Raw genomic sequence first — 19,288 nt, forward strand, 5'->3', positions numbered from 1 at the left:
GCTGCCTCCGGCTGCGGGGCCCGTGCGGAGCCCAGGGGCTCTGGGTTCTCGGGCCGCTCCACTGCCAAGGCTGGGAGGAACAAACCCCTTGTGTCCTGACCCCGGGTGTGCCGGGAACCTCGGGCTGTGGGACGGGCCCGCGGTGCCCGAGCCCCCTCAGAGGGCGTAGGAAGGAGAGGGAAGCACTGAAGGCAGCGGAAGGAAAAGCGGCTTCCCCGGGCCCAGCGGGGAATCCCCGGCACTGTCCCGCCCGCGCCAGGCAAGCACAGCGACAACACGGACCCCCCTGCCCGACACCCTTCGGACTGCGGCGGAGCGGGACCCGGGGACAGCCGGAACGCCTCAGGCCCGGGGCCGCTGCCGCTCCCGCCGCGCGCGGGACACGCCCCGCCCGCAGGTCCTGGCAGGGCCGTAGCGAGCGCGGGGCCGGAGCCGGGGCCGGCGGGAGGAGCGGCGGGGCCGCTGCCGGGCTGATGCTGCCTGCGGGCTGCGGTCGAAGGTGAGGGCGGGAGGCCAGGGCCCCGGCGGGCCGGGTCGGGTCCCGCGGGGCTCTGAGCACGCTGGGCCTTGCAGGGCGGCGGCGGCGCTGAGGACGGCGCTGGGCGAGGGCGCGGAGCGGCGGCGGGAGCTGGAGCGGCGGGCGGCGCGGAGCCGGGCGCTCCTGTGGCGCTGGTGAGTGCGGCACCGGTGTGTGCTGGGCCGCCCGAGACCGATGTGTGGTGATCCTCCCGGCACCCGGGTGTGTGCTGAGCCGCCCGGGACCCGGGTGTGTGCTGAGCCGCCCGGGACCCGGGTGTGTGCTGGGCCGCCCGGTACCCGGGTGTGTGCTGGGCCGCCCGGGACCCGGGTGTGTGCTGGGCCGCCCGGGACCCGGGTGTGTGCTGGGCCGCCCGGGACCCGGGTGTGTGCTGGGCCGCCCGGGACCGGTGTGTGCTGAGTGGCCCGGTACGGCCCTCCCGGGCCCCTCCATCCCCGGGCGGCCCGGAGGGAGGAAGGAGGCCCGGGCGCTGGTCCCTCAGCCGTGTCCGAGGCCCCGCGGGCCGGGGGTGCTGATCTCGTCCCGGTGCAGCAACGCCGGCCCCTGTTCGTTGTTTGTTCCCTCCAGGGATGATGAAGAAGAGGAGCAGCCACAGCCAGGCTCCAGCACTGAACATGGTGAGCGCTTCCCCCGGGCCGGTGCCCCTCATGTCACACCGGCCCCGGGCCATTTGCGGTGTTAGGAGTCATTCCAGTGCTCTGCATCCACCTAAATACCCCCTGTGCCTTTTTCTGCCCGCTCTCCTTCTTGGGCTTAGCTTGGAGTCGTGCCTCGTTAGCCAAGGCCGGCAATAAAGTGACTGTGGGCCTGACCCAAGTGTGGGAGTGTCACTTGTTGAGGTTGACTCGGGAGAACTGTCCTCCTGGGTTCATCCTCACATCCATCCTGGGTCTTTAAAGCTTCTGGCAATCCTACCTGCATCCTCTGTGAAGTGGCTGTTCCCACACCTAAAAAGCTAAATAGCTTCCTGCACCATTCATTTGGTTTAGTTTCTCTCTGTACTACCTGGAAAAGCAAGTTAGTGAAGCGTCAAATGGGGAACATCCAGGTTTGAGCCTTCTGACATGTTTTCTCTTCTTGCAGAAGACAGGCCTTCACCCAAGGAGCTAGAGGAGCTGGAACTGCTCAACAGGGCCTTAGAGAAGGCACTGAAAGTCAGGAAAAGCATCTTGAAAACTCCGTTAGAGGCTCAGGGAGCTACCGGAAAGAAATGGGTAGGTGAGGCACATGCTCCCAAGAAAGCTGAAGAGCAGCAGGTGCCTGTACCTGTTGAGGATGTCCATGAGTGCAGGAAGGTGAGAGCTGGAAGCAAAAAGCCTTTGTTGTTGAAGAAGCCCTCTCCATACCAGTTAAGAGCCCCTTACAGGACTGACCCAGACATGAAGAAACTGCAGCAGAAAGTCCCAGCCAGATGTGTTTCTCAAGGCCCCAGGACATCTGGGAAGATTTCCTCAAAAGGAATGACTTCCAAACAAGGCAGGAGTCACAGGACAGCAACTGGTGCCAGTGCCAGAGAGGTCTGTGCTGCAGCTGAACCCTGGGAGACACCTGGCTTGTCTGAATCTGCCCCAAATGAGCAGCAAAGCTTTTCTGGAGGGGGTTCAACTGTGGGAAAGAATTCCATAGCTGATGGCAAGCAGTTACTTGATGCAGGGAAGAAAAGTTGTGGTTTCCTGGGAGAGTCCAGCAAAAAGGAGGATGCTGCAGATCCATGGGAAAGGAACACCTCACTGGGGACAGGCACCTTGCAGGAAAAGGGGTAAGTGTGGGAGGTGGGCACCTCTTCTGTTCTGCTCCACACTCACAGGCACGTGTACAGATCCTGCTGGCTGTGGCTGCTCTGGGGGTCCTAGCCTGGCTTCATCCTCCTCACATCCCTCTCAAGAGGAAGGATCCTATACAGTTTAAAAGCCTTTATTGTGGTTGAGTAAGTGTTTTCATTTTAAGGGCTTATTCTTGGTTGGCTGGGACTTTGAAAGCCTTTCAATTAAGACTTCTGATTTTTCATAGTCCCCTGTGAGTGTTTTGGAAAGCTGTCTCTGTAGAGTTTTCTTGAGCCTTAGCTTTCCTCTGAGTGTACTCTCTATTATAGCATATTGATTTTTTTATTTATTCTATTTTTACACTGTGATAATACATAATGCATGAATTTTCTCTCTCTCTCTCTAAAGCATGTGCCTGGTGCTGTTTGGAGGGATGGCATCTGGGTTTAATATTGTCCCTGTTAACCTGTAACACTGCCCATGTAGCTACAGGCATCAGGACTGACTAACTAGAGTGCAGTTGTTTCAAGGGTTTGGTGTAGGAAGGATTGTCAAGGGAATGTTACTGAGATTCTTTGTGGAAAAGTGGTAAAATAATACTTGGAAGATTGGCTTTGCATTCATGCCAGCCTGTCTTGTTTAAGTAATTTCTTTCCTCTTTTGTTTTAACAAAACATTGAGGCTCAATCCGATGTCCCTGGAAAGTTTTGAGGCATAATTCTCTCAGCTGCCACAACCTAACTCTTGTGTTTGTGCAGGGAGGAAATTACCCCTTTTCATTAGCATTGGAAAGGCCCCAGGACACTTTAGTGACAGTTGCTGTGGGAACAGGGATTTGGATTCAAACATTTACTTAGATTTCCACCTGTGGCTTTGCATTCCTAGTCTGCATGTGACTAACAACTGTCAACCCTCCTGTTTTTGTAATAACAGTTTAGGGTTAAGAATCATATTTCCAGTGGAAGCTGAAATGTCCCTTTCCTATTTCTTTGAGTGTGACATGGTGCTAAGCAAAGCTGCCCTGTCCTGCTAAGGTAGGGCACAAGGTGTGGCAGACAAGCTTCCCTGAAGGTGTTGTTTCCATGTTTGTACCCTGCTGTGCCATGGTTTTGCTCCCAGCTGCCCATCCTGGATGAACCTCTGATTGGTGGCAGGATGCAGGAGCTCTCCCAGCTCAGCTTCATGATGCCTGTGGAGTCAAATGAGCAGCCTAATCTTCCTTCCTTGAGGACAGTCTGAGGACAGTGGTGGGTCCAACCTCCAGAGTTGCTGACATCTCCCAATCCAGCTAAATTAATTTCAGATTTTGACAAAACACCCTTTTCCCTGTTGGAGGACAAGACTTGGTTAATTGATTTCCAGCTGCCAGGATTGATCCTGCTCCTGTTTTACAGATGCCAGCTGAAGCTCCCCCTATCCTACAGGAGAGCCTATTCCAGAAACTCCAGGTAAGACCAGTCTGACCAGTTCAGTGCACAACTACCCTCAGCTTCAGGGCTGTCAGGAGGGGTCAGGTGTGGCTCGCTCTTCATGCCCAGGGGAGGCAGTGACCCCACAGGGCGTGGGGCCTGAACTGGGAGCAGGAAGAGCTCCCATACTGCAAGGCTGCTGCTGAGGATGTGTTCTCCTGTTATTGTAGCCACTAGTGCTACTTTTGTTTTCCAAGTGCTAATTACCATTAATCACTTTGTGGTGAAGTTCCTGGAATGCTTTAATCGTGGAGCAGAAGTCTCTGCTGGTGCCATACAACTGTTGAAGGCAGGACACCCTGTGCAATGGCTGGCTGTATACACTATCCAATGAGAGTTTCCCAAACCATCCCTGCCCTGGCTTTGCAGCCTGGATGCAGCACAGCTGTCTCTGTTTGAGGCTGGTTCCTGCTGCTGAGCTCTAACACAGAGCCAGCTACAGTGTTACTGCAGGGATGATGCAGGTGGTTGGGGTTTGTGTACTCTGGTCCACTCTTCACTCTTCTAGAAGGGTTCCCCACATTTCCTCTGAAAATTCTTGCTGTAATTCAGCAGATTGCCCATTATGTGCTTTGCTCAGATATTAAGCATAAACCCTTTCTTAAATCTAGCTATAACCCCTTGTGCTGCCCTCAAGAATTCCTCCTCCTCTTGGAAACTGTCATTTATCAGTCACCAGTTTGTTAGCTGCCCTTCTGCAAGTTGTAAAGACTTTATATCCTTAATTTTCACTTCTAAATTGAGCCTTTAGCATTCTAATCACTTTGGTGTAATTTTTATACTTCTCACTACTGCTTTCAACTCAGTAACAGATTGAGAATAACCTTTGCACTAAAGATCCCTTGTAGAGGGGAGATTTTCTTGGGAACTTCTGTTCTTTCCTGTTCCATTAACCTTGCCACATCTTTGCATAATGTACTTCTGAAATCTGCAGATTGTAACATGATTTAAAAGACCCATTAGGCTAGAAGGAAGACACATGCACACTTGAGTTAGTCAGGCACTGCAGAACTATTTTAAGCTTCCTCCTGATGGCTCTCGCTTCCTGCAGCAGGTTTTGGGAGACAGTCCTTAAGGAAAAGATATTATGGGGACAGTGCATCCATGAGGATGTTGAACTCTGTGAGTGAAATGCATCTCTCTGGTAGTGCTGTTATTTGTGCAATGCTTTATCTAAAAAACTGGTGGAGTTTTGTGTGAAGTCCTGGCCAGGTTCCTCGTGATAATGTCCTTAAACTTTTGTCTTGCATCCCTGACACGCTGCTGTCATTCTGCTTGCCAAACATACCACTTTGTCCCTGCAAAAGAATTATCACAGAAGAATCTCGAGGAAGTTTGGAATATGAAGTAGTTAGGGTGAGAGTTTGTCCTGTCTGCTCTTTTTTTGTACACCTATACTTACAGAATAAATATACAGAAATGCAAATGACTTACTCATAAGAAAGGAAGAGAAGATTTGTTGTTTCCTATGGGGTATAAACACAGGCAGGACAATACAACAGAATGAGGGATGTGTTCATACTCTGCTTATGGAAGTGTGCTGTCTGTCTTCTGATCCTTCCTCTCAAAATGAGAGAGTAACAGGTGTTTTTCAGTGTCTGATGCTTTCTGCAGGGTGTCCTTGTTGATCTGATAGCAGCCATGGGAATAAGTTGGGAATGGCTGATAAATAACCTGTGAGAGAGGGGAGGCACACACTTGTAATTAAAGCACTGATATGCCACACTGGTGTGTCACAGCTCAGCGTGAGCACTGTCTGGTACAAAGGAGCATAACTTCCACCTCCTGCCCCTTTGGAATTTCAGGGCATGGCAGAAATGTCGTCTGTGCCAAACAAGTGCAGATGCAGCAGCTGCAAGGACCCGTTTTATGGAGAGGATCCAGACAACTGTATCCTTTCCTAGCAGGCATGGGGTGCAATTGCTCTGCAGTGAGCTCCCAACTGGAGAGAGTTATGCCTCCAATAACAGCACTTGCAGGCAGTGGGTTTGTTCACAGTATAGATGTTGATCACTTACAAAACTTCTGATCCAGCCAAAAGTGGCCACAAGGCAAGCATGCCCTGCACAGCTGTGCTGTGCTATCCTCACCTTCCCCCTGCAGTGCCACTTCCCAGGCTGGTCCCCTCTGCCCTGATCCCAGCTGGCCTGGGGCTCAGGATGCTGCACAGAGCTGTCTTGTGGAACCTTCCTTAATCTGCTGCTGTTTGAGTTTTGCTCCCCGAAGCTGAGCCTCAGTCCTGCAGAGATAGAGGAGGAGTTAAGGGGCCTCCAGGATGTCCCCTCCCATCTGAGGCAGTATGTGGAAGCTGAGCCTGTAGGTAAGGAGGGAGAAAGGGCACTGGGAGTGCAGAAAGTGGAATAAGGATGATTTGGCCTCCAGTTCCATGTGTTTATGTTCTTGGTGTGTGCTGGACATGAGGGACAGGAACATTCTCTGCCTGAAATGAAGGCTGGTGAACTCAAGGCCACTCTGGAAGCTGTTTGGGGAGGAGTGCTCACACTTTTTCTCTGCATCTCTTGTAGACCCTCCCACTCTGCAAGGAGAGTATGAAAGCCTTCTGACCTTGGAGGGTTTGCAAACCACAGTGTCCCAGTGCCTGCAGAAGCTGCAGCTGCTGCGAGCAGGTGAGACAGTCCCTGTGTTTGTGGTCAGTATGAAGGTGGCCCTTTGCAGTGTCTGCAGGACACTGGACCAAGGTCATTTTTCTCCTGGTTATCTTTATGGTAATGGGACACTTAATTCTCTGGTGGCAAACAAATCTGTGGTACCTGTGTGCCACCCCTCTGTGTTCAGGAGAGACTTGGAGCTTTGAACTGCACTTGCAGGTCAAGAGGGCTGGGGAGGGGACAATGCAGGCCACAGCTTAGGGTGTCCTGATTGTGCCATGTGTGAGGAGCTTACCTTGATTAATAGTGTCTTTAGCCATTAGTTTTTGGGAACAATAAGTAGATCATAAAGTCTGCAAGAACAGATTTAACTCGAATGTTTTTGTCTCCTGCCTTGTACCCTGGCAGCTCTGGAGTCCCAGCTGAGGTTGCGCCCAGACTGCACTGGGGATGTGGGGAGCTGCTCTCCAGCCTGTGTCCCTGCCAGGGGACAGACATGTGACAGTGCAGACATGCTGGCTGTGCCTCTCCTCTATTACTCCAGTCTCCAGGAGCTGAGGGACCTGTTCACCTTGAAGCTGCAAGTGTCAATGCTGCACCAAGAGATTGCCATACAAAAGGTGAGTCTGGACAAGTGTCAGTGCTCCTGGAGCAGGGAAAGAAAAGGACAACTGTGGGGCAGCAGTGGCTGTAGAAGGTGTTGATGGGCAGCAGCAGCATAGCAAGTTCCCCCAGTGATGTTTCTGTGTTTATGCCTTATTCTCTTAGTTGGTAAATGGGACTTGTTTTGTTGTTGTTATTGTTAGGGGCAGAGCAGACGCCCTTACATGCCTGACCCTCTCCTGATAAGATTTTATTTACCTGTTCTGAAAGAATTTGGCAGTGGACATGTTGTTGGTAATGTCCCTCTTGTCAGGCCTTTACAGCCCTATTATGGCACTCATTCCCTCCTGTGTGACTTCCAGTTGGAGTGAACTCCTCTGTTCTCTGTTACTTTCCTTTTAAATCTCAAACTACTGTGCTGCTATTCTTGCTTTTACCATTCAAGACTGTTAGAACAGGGTAGGAGGTGTCAGCTTCTTCAGCAGCCTGAGCAGAGAGTTTGCTACACAGGGATTACTTGTTCTTCTCAGCCAGCAGCAAAGGGCAGAGAAGATCTGTGAAATCAAATCTACTCCTTGACCTATTCTTTGTCATTGACCTGAACGATAGAGGCTTTGGCAAAGTCATTTTTTGTGAGCCAGAGAGGCATTATTAATAACTGGCTGCAGCCCTGTGGCTGAAGACAGATTGCTACCTGACTTCAAATGGGATTTCAGCACTATAATCCTATATTATGGATTATGAAGGGTTTGGGGTTTTTTTTATCCACCCAAAATGAAGTGATGACCAAAGCCTGATTCCTGCTGCTCTGTTGGCTGACTCAAGTTCCTTCTGCACATATACCCAAATAGGTGCTTTGTGCCAGGTGAGCCCTGAGGGTCTGAAGCAGCTCTGTGTAGAGTGTGCAGGATAAGTGAAACTCTTGGGACAGGTGAAGCAAGTGGACATGTTACAAGATAAATATCCCAGAAAAGGATATACCTATTTCTGGGCCAAGCCTGTCCATTGCCTTTCCATGGAGGAATGCCAAGCATCATAGAAATTCCTGGTAGCTCTTGGCCTGTCTTTGATGGTGAAGATCTGTTTCTTAAGTACCAGGAGCAGATCAGGTAGATGGAGGTGGAGCAGTGCAGCACTCCCTTCATGTGCCATCTTTCCCCTTAGGTAGCTTTCATGTCTGTAGAAAGAGACTTCCCAGAGATGAGCAGCCGTGTCCTGCTCTCCTGTCCCTGTACTCTGTTCTGTTTGGGTCTTCCTCTGTATCCAGCAGGGAACAATCATGGAATCACAGAATAACTTGAGTTGAAACCCACAAGGATCACAAGTCCAACTGCTGGCCCTGCACAGACAGCCCAAGAATCCCACCCTATGCCTGAGAGTGTTGTCCAAACATTCCTGGATCTCTGGCAGCCTTTAGGGAGGTGGCTGACACATGCAGCTGTCCTCTCTCCTGGGCAGGCAGAGTGGGCAGCAGGCTGGGGGGGTTTTGGTGTGCAGGCTGCTCAGACTTCATCATTTCATGCCAGATGAAAAAATAAAAAATAAAAATCCCAGGCAAAATGTCTGTTCAAGAGTGGGGCACCAAAGACCCATTTTTGTCCAGTGATTGAAGTGGCCTGTGCTTGAGTTGTCAGTCAGTCCTAATCCCAGAGCTGATGCTGATGCTGCACTGGGTTGTTTGACAGCATGGTCTGAGATCCAAACATAGGTTTAACGGAGCAGCAGCCAGGCCAGGGAATGTTGGACAGCTTGAGCAGTCCCTGTAGCCTGTTTGGGCTGGAGTTGGCCACTTAGACCTCTGGCATAACTGGGGGGTGATGGGAACAGTCCTGAGTGGAGGGTTGAATTTATCCTTGGGTGAGTGAGCACTTCACTGTGTGGCTGCAGAGCTCCTGAACCAACACCAGCTTCAGTTTCTTGCAGGATGCTGATCTTATCCTGGTGCTGGGCCTTCCCTCCAGCAGGGCAGCAGCACTGCCACTTGTCTTACTGCTCTGGAAATGCTGGGTGGCAGCCGAGGTAGTTCATGAGCAGAAAATGAACCACTGCCTTTATTAAATATGACAAAAGAAAATACCCATCAATCAATTAGCCTGTTATTAGTCATACTGCTCTGATTAGATTTCACTTGTTAGGCAGCCACTTCAAGGAATACTGGAGTGCTGCTGGCTCTGGTGACAGTGTCTCCTTTGCTCCTGCCCAGGTGATGATGGCAGAGCTGCTGCCTGTCCTGGAGGCCAGGCCATTCCTGGAGGGCTCTGCAGGGCTGTTCCGGGCCATCCACACCCAGCTCTGTGAGGGTGGCCGGCACTTCCCTGTGCTGGTGAGGGATGAGCTGCTGGACTGAGCTGGGGAGCCTCCTTCTAGTCCTGCACAGAGCCAAAGACAGCTCTAAGCAATAAATATTTTCTATTAACTTCTTTACTCTGCCTGTTTATTCACCTAAATTCCAGGAGGTTGTTTTTATTATTGGGCTTTTTTTATTTTCTTCTTTTAAATTTCCTTTTGTAGCAGGAAACTGGAGCCCCTCTACTCTGGAGCCAGGCTGGGAGAGCCCCAAGAAGAGAAGAATCCAGCAGAGCCCCTTCCAGTGCCTAAAGGGGCTCCTGAAGAGGGGCTTTGGACAGGGGCCTGGAGGGACAGGACACAGGGAATGGCTTCCAGTGCCAGAGGACAGGGATGGATGGGATATTGGGAAGGAATTGTTCCCTGGCAGGGTGGGCAGGCCCTGGCACAGGGTGCCCAGAGAAGCTGTGGCTGCCCCTGGATCCCTGCAAGTGTCCAAGGCCCGGCTGGATGGGGCTTGGAGCAGCCTGGGACAGTGGAAGGTGTCCCTGCCCATGGCAGGGCTGGAATGGGATGAGTTTAAGGTCCCTTTCAACAACCCAAACCAGTCTGTGATTCTATTGTTCTGTATCACTTTCCTGACCTGTTAGCTGAGGTTTTGTGAAGCTCCTTCAGGGCTTCAGAGACTGATTTTGGCTTTTTTTCCAAGGCTGTCTCTACCAAGCTCTAGATTCTTGACTGCCTCAGGACATCAGGCTCCTGGATGCAGACAGTGTAGCCGGGAATAAAATATGGTTTATACTGATCAGGATCATGGGGCACGGCCTTCCAGCATCCAGAAATCCTGAGAACCTGAGCTGCTGCTTCCCTGTTCACCAGCTGCCACAGAGGGGTCACGGAGTGGGCTGAACTAATGGGAAGGGAAGGAGAAAGGGAAGGGAAGGAGAAAGGGAAGGGAAGGAGGAGGGAGTCGCTCGGTGTGTGTGGCTGTGCCCGGCAGGTGGCGGGCGCTCCCTGCTGCAGCCCCGGTGTCCAGCCCGGCCCTGCAGAACGCCGGTCCTGCAGCACTTCCCACCTTGTCACCGCTGCCGTTTCTCCTTCATGCTGTTTTTGGGTGTAATCCTCAAATTCCCTGGCGTTTCAGTGACAGGTAAAGATTTGGAGTGAAGTGGAAAATCTCTGCTTGTGAGTACTTAAAATTCCATTCAGGAAGTGTACCACAGCCTAGTGGCTTTGACCCGTATCTCAAAGCTGGACTCTGTTTGCCTGTGTGTGTGGTGTAATTTAGCTCTTAGCAGTGAAAAGACTTCAATTATTTTTTCCTTATCTTTTTTCAAGCCCAGGTTGCTGTCTGGCCATTTCTGACACTCAAAATTCAATAAAAATCATTCATATTGTAGGTGAAAATCAACATCTCTTACTTTCCCTTTGTATTTTTGTCATAGAATGACAGAATGGGTTGGGTTGCAGGGGATCTCATCTCATCCCACCCTTGCCATGGGCAGGGGTGACACCTTCCACTAGACCAGGTTGTTCCAAGCCCCATCCAGCCTGGCCTTGAACACTCCAAGGGAGCAGACACTGCCTCCTAAATCAACGTGGTCATACACATGAACATGCCCATGTTTGAATGGGAGAGCTGACATTTGGTATTGTTAATTAGGGTGCTGTTATGGATAACTTGTGTCTGCAAGCACTGCATGAGTCATGGAGCATCTGCTGCTCAGCACAGAGCAGGCCAGTGTAAATTGGCAGCAACTTCAGCTCCACAGCAAGGACTGCAGAGGTGGCAAAGGGCTGGGGAAAGGACACAGCCCACAAGAAAGGGTTCACAGGGGCTGTTGCTAACTCAGAAGGCAAGCTGACACTGTAGGAGTTGTGCAGAAGGGGTGCAGAATGTCAGGTAGCTGGGTTGTTCTCTGCTTTTGGGTGCAGTGGGGTTTTGTTTCTCTTCCTACACCGCATTTTAAAATTTTCAGATATGTGTAAGACTTTAAATCATTTGAATGACTCACTCTTTCAAACCAGTCTTGTGCTATAGCAGAAATAGAGAGATTTAGTAGCAGTTGAACTCAGGGGCTGGGGGGGCTCTGTTATAGAATGTGCCATTGTTACCAGAAGAAAGTGCATCCATCTGAGATGAGGAAACAAAGACATAAGGTAGTGTTTGATGCCAGGGGATAGAATTGCAGAAATACAGGAAATGAGCAATATTTTTGGAAAGTGATAGATGATCCCAGTGTTGTGTAGACATGAGCTGAGAAAGCACAGTTAGGGTCAGGGAGGACTAGCAACTCTTTTTTTCCTTCTTTGTCCCATGAAGTAGCATTTAAAAGGTGTTTGGGTTTTCCTTACTGAAGGATGGGATCCTGAAGAGGAGGCAGGTTTTTTCTTTCCAGAATCTGTGACTAAGTATTTCCAACTGCTACAATTTGTATTTTCCCCTGGCTCTCTTCTCTCCTTCCCCTCTGCAGCTTCTCCACGGACTGTGCTTGTTTTGCAAATGTGTTTGGCCAGTGGAGGAACAGCAGCAATGCACACTGCAAACAGCAGAGCCTCTTGGAGGATCTCAGTGCACCAGTCATCTTTGCTTAGCATTAGAGAATAACAGAATCACAGACTGATGTGGCTTGGAAGGGATCTTAAAAATCATTCCACCCCTGCCATGGGCAGGGACACCTTCCACTACCCCAGGCTGCTCCAAGCCCCATCCAGCCTGGCCTTGGACACTTGCAGGGATCCAGGGACAGCCCCAGCCTCAGTTGTGCTTAGTTCTGAAGTTCTGTTGAAACCCCCTTCCAAGGGGTTTGTCCTGCATGTGTTACCAGATCTGCCCCCAAGTGCTGCTGAAGCCCCTCCTTGGGTGGTGCCACACGTAGACACTCAACAGTGGGGCTTTAGGGGTGCTCCCTGTCTAAAACAGAAATAACTTGAGTCAAACTGGAATAAGTTGAGGTAAGAGAGATGACACCAGCAGTGCTGTGGAGGAATGTCCTGCCTCTTCCAGTCCTGAGGGGTCTGGCAGCATGTGAGTGGTGATAGAGCATGACAGCCTGTGCCATGCTGCTGTGGCTGTCCACAGCACACTCCCAGCCCTGGCAGAAGGGCAGGAGGAGCTCCCTGGGCCAGGAGCACATGTTAGGGTTTGGAGAGGGAAACCCTGATGAGCTGTGTGAGGGATAAGGGAATTTCATCAAAGAGCAGTTTAAGATGATAAATATTGAAGTGGGAGGAAAACTCCCAGCCCCCTCTGAAGATGACAAATTTGGTGTTGATGTTATTCTCTAAATGAGCTTTCTGTGAGCTCCAGAGAGCAGGTTACTTGATTAAAACTGTGTGTGAGTCAAGCCTGAAGCATTAACACCTGACTCAGCAAGTTGTTGTGCCAGTCCAGAGTTCTAGAAAGGGCGCTGGTGCTGCAAAATGCTGGGACAGGGCTCTCGGATTTTAGGGGAGCTACCTGGGGGGAGCTGTATGTCCTCCACACACATTTTTTAGTTTTTATATTCTTTTACCCAAATCAGTTTTTCCCTGAATTACAGAATTCAGTATGAGCTTGTGATTTCCACCTGAAGCTTTGCTGAGAAATCTCGTGTGCTTCTGCTGAATCTGAAAGGGATGTTTTGGGGTTCCATATGCATGCAGAGCACACTGAGGATGCTGGATGTGAGAACTGCAGGATGCTCCTCCAGACTGTCCCAGGGTGTCTAATTATCAGTACACTGTAAGCAGTGAGTGGGAAATGCTTTAATAGCCTTATGAATGCAGGAGAAGGAGCCAACAGGGATTTTTGGTGGGCAGGCAGCCAGTTCATGGCTGTGCATTTCCAGTCCTGAGTTCTGTCACCATTGTGGAGTTACTAAAAGGCTGCAGCAGATGATGGATCTGACACCATGGTTTGTCACTTGTTATCTGTAAAACAGAAGTTGATGGGATTTCACTTGCTCATGAGCTTGGTTTTGTATGTCTGTGCTCTCTGCAGCAAGGCCTCTTGTTCTGGTGGATTTTGGTTGACTTCTATAAGCATGGACACTGGGACTGGTGCAGCTGACATCTGGTTTCACTGGCAGCTTCCTAGTCCTCCACATACATTAATAACAACCTCACAAAAGAAAAACCCTAAGCATTGCTCAGTCTGACATGAAAACAGTTCATTAAATAGGTATTAAAGTTCCTACCATCCACCATGCAGATTGAGTAACCACCACCTAGAAGAAAAGATCTATCATCTTGGTTTCAATTTGTGGAGAAAGAAGGGGTTTAGCATTGTAATCAAGAAAAATCCATGGCTGGTTAATTAATCTGAGCTCAGTTAGAAAGAAGAGGGCAGGAAGCAGCGTGCCACATGTGCCAGGGAACAAAGAGCTGGGAATGGGAGGGGGAAAAAATTAGAAGGGAGTTTTGAACTGTAATTTCAGAAGGCAAAAGTTTACAGTAATGGGTTATTTAGGCACACAAATGAAGATGTTTGACTTATTTTTAGCCAGAACAAGAAAGATAACCAGTGGATCAGGAGTTTGGATAAGAAAAAGTAACTAGAAGCAAGATGTGAGACAGTGGAGGAGCCTGGCCTTGCAAAAAAGGTTATCTGGAGTCTTCCCTCCTGGTTTCTGGGAACACAAGCTCCCAGGTGTGCTCATGCTGCCACTGGCTTTGTCCTCAGCCCTTACATGTTGTAGAGGGAAACAACTGATTTGTCTCATCTGAGCTCCAGCTTAAAAGAAAGATTTAAGGAAGGCCTAACTGCATGTCCAGGTCAGCAGGACTCCAGTGGAAGCTCCTTCCTGCCCACAGATGATGTTGGGTTGTACATTGCCTTTCACTGCAGCTCTGTAGCACTTCAGCATCCTTCTCCCTCTCTCAGAACCATTGTGCCAAAGTGTTGGTTCAGCTGGCACAACCTCAGAGCTTTGCAATTTGCAGGTGTGTTCTCTGAGGATCTCACCCTTCAGGGCTTTGTTTTCCTTCAGGCTCTGAATTTCAGAACTTACAGCACTTTTCTCTTGAGGTGAAGTCTCTTAGAGGACATGTGAGCAGTAGATCTTGCTTTTGGAATTGTTGGGCAGCTGAGTGCTGTCATGCAAGGTGAGGGCATCTGCAGCTCTCACTGCCTCCAGATTGGAGTCCTGGATACCAACCAGGTACAGGAACACAAAGGAGAGAGCACAGGAATCAGAGAATCATTTAGGTTGCAAAGACTTTTAAGAATTTCAAGTCCAAATGTTCCTCCACTGCCAAAACCGCCACTAAACCATATCTACACATCTTTATATCTTTTAAATCCCTTCGGGGACAGTGACCCCCCCCAAAAAAAAAAAAAAAACCAAACAAAAAACCCCCAAAACTTAAATAACTTAGTGAAACCATAAATAATGCTTTAATGATAATATTGTGCTGACTGTGTAATGGTTGGATACTGGATGCAGGGATGAATCAGACAGTATTTTTTGTATTTAAGCAAATTTGAGCATATAAATTTAAACATAACCACATGTTTCTGTGTCCATTCCAGGCTCACTTTTAGGGTCATTAAGAAATTCAGTGTGTTTGCCAATATCCTTTCGACTATTTTCAGTCTTAACTACCTGGTATTGTCTCAGTTTTAAATGGTGTTTTGTGTTGTGCTGTTCTGGAGTCTTCTCGAGGGTGACAGAGCTCTCAGCAGAGATCCTGCTGTCCTTGCAAGAGCAAACTCCCCAGATTTAATGATTTGAATCATATGTGATTCCATCTCCCTTCCTCCTACCAGCAGGAGCACCACAGCCTCCATTCACAGGGAGGAGTTCAGGGTCCTGCTCATGACACTGCAAACAGCATTATTTGTGGTTTGTGCTTTTGATAAGGCTGGGGTTTTCTTTTTGTTTTTCTTTCTTTTTTTTTTTTTCTTTCAAGAACTGATTACAGTAAAATAGTTTTTTTCTATGTATTAGGTGCATTTCTTATCTGTGAGCCTTAAGACCAGTGTGCCTGGTGTGTGAGTTACTCAGCTCCACTGGTGCCTTGCCCAGCTCCCAGGCAGTGCCAGGGGTACCCACAGCTCCTTCTCCAAGGACAGAGGATATCAGCAAAGCTGCTGGGGATCTCTTCTCCCAGTTTTGCAGTTTTTCCTGTCTCTGTTCATAGCTGGTTCTCAGTATTGTGTGTGCTGAGTGCCCGCTGTGGCCCGAGCTGGGCACTGAGGAGCAGCAGAAGGTGGGATGAGCCCAGCCCTAATGCTGGGAAGGAATGGGGCTGTGGCCAGGGAGTGATGTAATCATCCTTTTCCATCTGCTCCCATCCATCTTTGAATGCACAGGGAAGCATCCTTCTTGTGAGACATGTGAATCCCTCATTTCAAGCCTCTGCTTTGGAAGTTCCTCTGGAATGCTGTGGCTGGCACTGGCATTCTCCCCGTGCCCATGGCCCACAGGGCCTCCCCACACCTTCTAAAGCCATGGGCCCAAAATAGCTCAGAGATGTCACCCAGCAACTTGTCACTGTTGCCAAAGTCTTTGTTGGATTGGATCAAGGTGACACTTGGCTGCTATTTTCAGCCCCACGCTTCCTGATGGCTGTTGGTGCTTTATTCCCCCGCTTTGATTATTTATTTATTTCCCTTTGCTGAGTCACAGACCTGGAAAATACTTCTTAGGTCACTGTGGATCCAAGAATGTGCCTCCTGATTTATTTTGCTGCCTGTTTTCCAGCTTTACTTGGCATGAGGCAACTTAAAATGGACTATGAGATGCCACCTGTGCTTCTTTAATGACGCTTTCCTGCTGCGTGAGTTTCTTCCCTGCTCTTTATCTTAAAATTAATGGAGCTGCTCAAAGCTTAACACTGGCTTTGCCAGGGCTTTTTCCACAGTCAGCTGTGGTTGTTGGTGCCATATTCACCTGCTCCCATTTCTCTGCAGCTCTTCATTGCAGTCAAAGTTTATTTATGGTGGGGGACAGTTGTGCAATAAATTGTTATTCAGTGTTTCCTACCCCAGTCAATCTATCATGAAGCTCTTGCATGAACCATACCAGATTTTCATCATGAAAAGGGGGTCAGGCACTGGCACTGACTGTCCATGGCAGTGGTGGAGTCACCATTCCCTGAGGGATTTTAAAAAGATGTGTGAATATGGCACCTGGGGACATGGTTTAGTGGTGACCACAGTGGTGTTGGGTTTGTGATTGGAACTGATGATTTTCCAACCTTAACAATTCTGTGATTCTGTACTAGCCAAATAAAGGCAGAATTATTAATTTCCTCACAGACCTAAAGGGAAAAAAAAACATTGTAGGGATTTCTAAGTTATTACAAACTAGTGGTGTTTGTTGTTTTTTCCAGTTCCTCTCTGTGATAAGTCCATGCCTGTGGTCTGTTGGCATCTAATTTTTAACCAAATGAGGGTCACTTGTCGAGAGCACAGTTCTCTGTGTGAGAAGGCTTCAGGACTGCCAGTTGCTCAATTTCTACAATCTAGACCCCAGTTTTGAGCTGTGTGTTCCAAAAATGAGCAGTGAGGTGGGCACAAGTGAGTATTACTTCTTAGACTCATGCAGGGACATACATGAATTGTGTAACAGAGATTATCTTCTATTATCTTTGCCCACAGATGTTCCTGCCAGATATGTAGTTTTCTGTTCTTGTTTCCAGCCCCATTACCTTCTAGTTCTGGAGAAAATAAGGCATAATTCCTTCATACACAGAATTCCCCTGTGCAGTGGTTTAGCTCCAGGAGGGAGTGTGTTCACCCTAAGCACAGCAGGACCTGGAGCCCTAAGCAGAGCAGGTGGCACAAGGGTGACTCTGCATCCTGGCCCTGCCTTCTTTGCTGTAGCACTTCCATGTGATCTCCAAATTATTTTGGCTCTCATGTCTGGCAGTGTCTCTGGTCACTCATGTAATTATGGACCACAGGACTCCTTCCTCCTGCCACAGCTCTGGGCAGTGCTGGAGAACATGGATCTCCTCCTGCACCTTGCTTCTTCTGTGGTGCTCAGCATCATATTTGATCCTGGGCTTCCTTACTTCAAAATTGGAGAAATTAATCTGTTTTAGAGGGATCCTGGCTTCCTCATCCTTCCTTTCCTCCTCATTCCCTTCTAGGAGTCTGGGTTTCTTACTCAGCCACCACCATTCTGTCACTCAGAGGCCATTCATCTCTGCTCTTTCCTGTTCCCCTTCAACAGGAATTTCCCAGGTTTTTCCTTCCTTCCTGCAGCTCTTTGCCAGGTTTTGGAGCCTCTCCCCCAGCCAAGGGCACCAAGCTGGGCTCTGGGCAGGATTCTGACAGCAGGGAGAGCTCCTGTGCCCCAGCCAGCACCCCAAGGGACCTGGGTCTGTGTGTGGAGGGGGAGTCACCCCTCTCTGCTCCTGCAAAGTGACTCATCCAGTCCCAGCTGCACTTCCATCTCCTGTGGGAAGAGGGAGGAGGATTCACAAGTCTCTATTTCTGCTGTGAAAATTACACTCTTAGGTTGGTTACAGAAGGAGTGTGGAGGGAAGGAGTGGAGTACCCAGGCAGAGGAGCCTTTCAGCCCCACCAAGGGTGGAAAATTGAGTGCCCAAAAATATGGGCTCACACCATGTACCCATTGCACATTTGTGATTTCATAGAAAACAACCATGAAATCAGAAAAAGTTGCCTGAATTTGACCTCTGAATGAAGGAGGGAAAATTCATCCAGCTGCCTTCCACACATGAGTGTGAGAAACTTCCTGGTGGTGACCCTGTCCCAGCCTGAGCCCTGTGCAGGGCTGTCCTGGTGCTGCTTTTTCTTTCAAACCAGGAGCAAAGGCAGCATGGCTCTGTGATGTGCACTGGGTTCTCTGCAGGTAATTTCTTTCAAAGCATCTATGGAGTTGTAGGGGTCCTTGTTTGGACATTGTCTGGTGAGCTGTGTCTCGGTGGAGCAGGGAGCAGTTTGCCACAGGGTGTGCCTGTGCTTTACTCCAAGCAGGGAGGGTGTGAGGGCTGGTCCCAGGAGACACAGGGCTGCTGCAGCAGAATCATGTCGGTGTTGCTGACTCAAATTCTCAGAGCCTTCATGCATCACAACTGAGACATGAAAATGGGTGTTTTTCTAACCAGCTAGGACCTGCTTTTCTCACCTACTGCTTTTTCAGGGCCAGTCACTGCTCTTCAACACAACTCAAAACAAACCAGGTACAGCTGTCAATCCATAAATGCTGCTGGGTTTTTGTGGAAGCCAAGAGTCCTTCTCAGCCCTCTGAGCGGAGGCTGGAGGTATGGGGATGCTGCAGGGAGGTATGACCAGCATGGGGGGCTGGAGCTGTGCTTAGGGGTGGTACCACATCACCAGTTTCCTGAGAATAAGTTTGGGAAGTGGCCCATTGCCAGGCTCATTCTTGGAGTATTTTCTTCCAGACCCCACTGTCAGCAGCAGCTGAACTATTTTAGCTGATATTTTCTTCATGTGTTCAGCTTAGGGTGAATTTAAGACTGAACATTTTCAAGTTTGACAAAGCTTCACAAAGCTGAAAGTGGAGCTTGTGCTGGGTGGTATCAGCCTTGTGCCCTCGCTCAAAGGGTGTTGACTCATGGAGTTCTGCTGCTCTTCTTCCCCTCTAATGAGCAATCAGGAGAGTAAATAACAAAACTCGGTTTGCAGAGCACTGTGTGCTGCATGTTTGCCTAATCTATTTTCCCACTGCTATCTCTGTGCAGAGCCAGAGCCCCTGAGCCCAGGTCCCTGGTCTGCAGCTGCCTGCCTCTGGCCATATCATGGGAATTTTGGGAATTCAGCTGATACCTGATCAACTTCCACTTTTGTTATTTCTGAATGTTATTTAAGAAACTGGGAGCAAGAAGAAATGCCAGGAGTCCTGCAGACCCAGCCCCCTTTGTATTGGTGCTCACAGGTTGCACACAGCTTTCCAGGCCAAACCTGAAGAGGGGCAAAGTCTGATCCAAACCAGCTCTATTCTTTCCCAGAGTGGCACAGCTTCCCTGGGATGCTGTAGGCAAGAGCAGTGCCTACAAAAAAAGGGAGGATAATACATCCCCTGTGCAGACTGATGCCTGAAC

At 49.5% G+C, this 19,288-nt stretch overlaps 1 protein-coding gene across 1 annotated transcript; it reads left to right on the forward strand.

Moving 5' to 3' along the window:
* The first annotated feature begins 638 nt into the window (after positions 1-638).
* TEDC2 (tubulin epsilon and delta complex 2) lies at positions 639-9,404 on the forward strand. Its single transcript, XM_015643136.2, has 8 exons — positions 639-1,155; positions 1,622-2,297; positions 3,696-3,749; positions 5,576-5,660; positions 5,982-6,090; positions 6,296-6,397; positions 6,788-6,999; positions 9,186-9,404. The coding sequence occupies exons 2-8, from the start codon at positions 1,918-1,920 to the stop codon at positions 9,327-9,329; spliced, it is 1,086 nt and encodes a 361-aa protein (XP_015498622.1). The 5' UTR covers positions 639-1,155; positions 1,622-1,917; the 3' UTR covers positions 9,330-9,404.
* Positions 9,405-19,288: the final 9,884 nt, after the last annotated feature.

The sequence above is a fragment of the Parus major genome, chromosome 14, assembly GCF_001522545.3.
Source record: "Parus major isolate Abel chromosome 14, Parus_major1.1, whole genome shotgun sequence".
Taxonomy (NCBI): Eukaryota; Metazoa; Chordata; class Aves; order Passeriformes; family Paridae; genus Parus; species Parus major.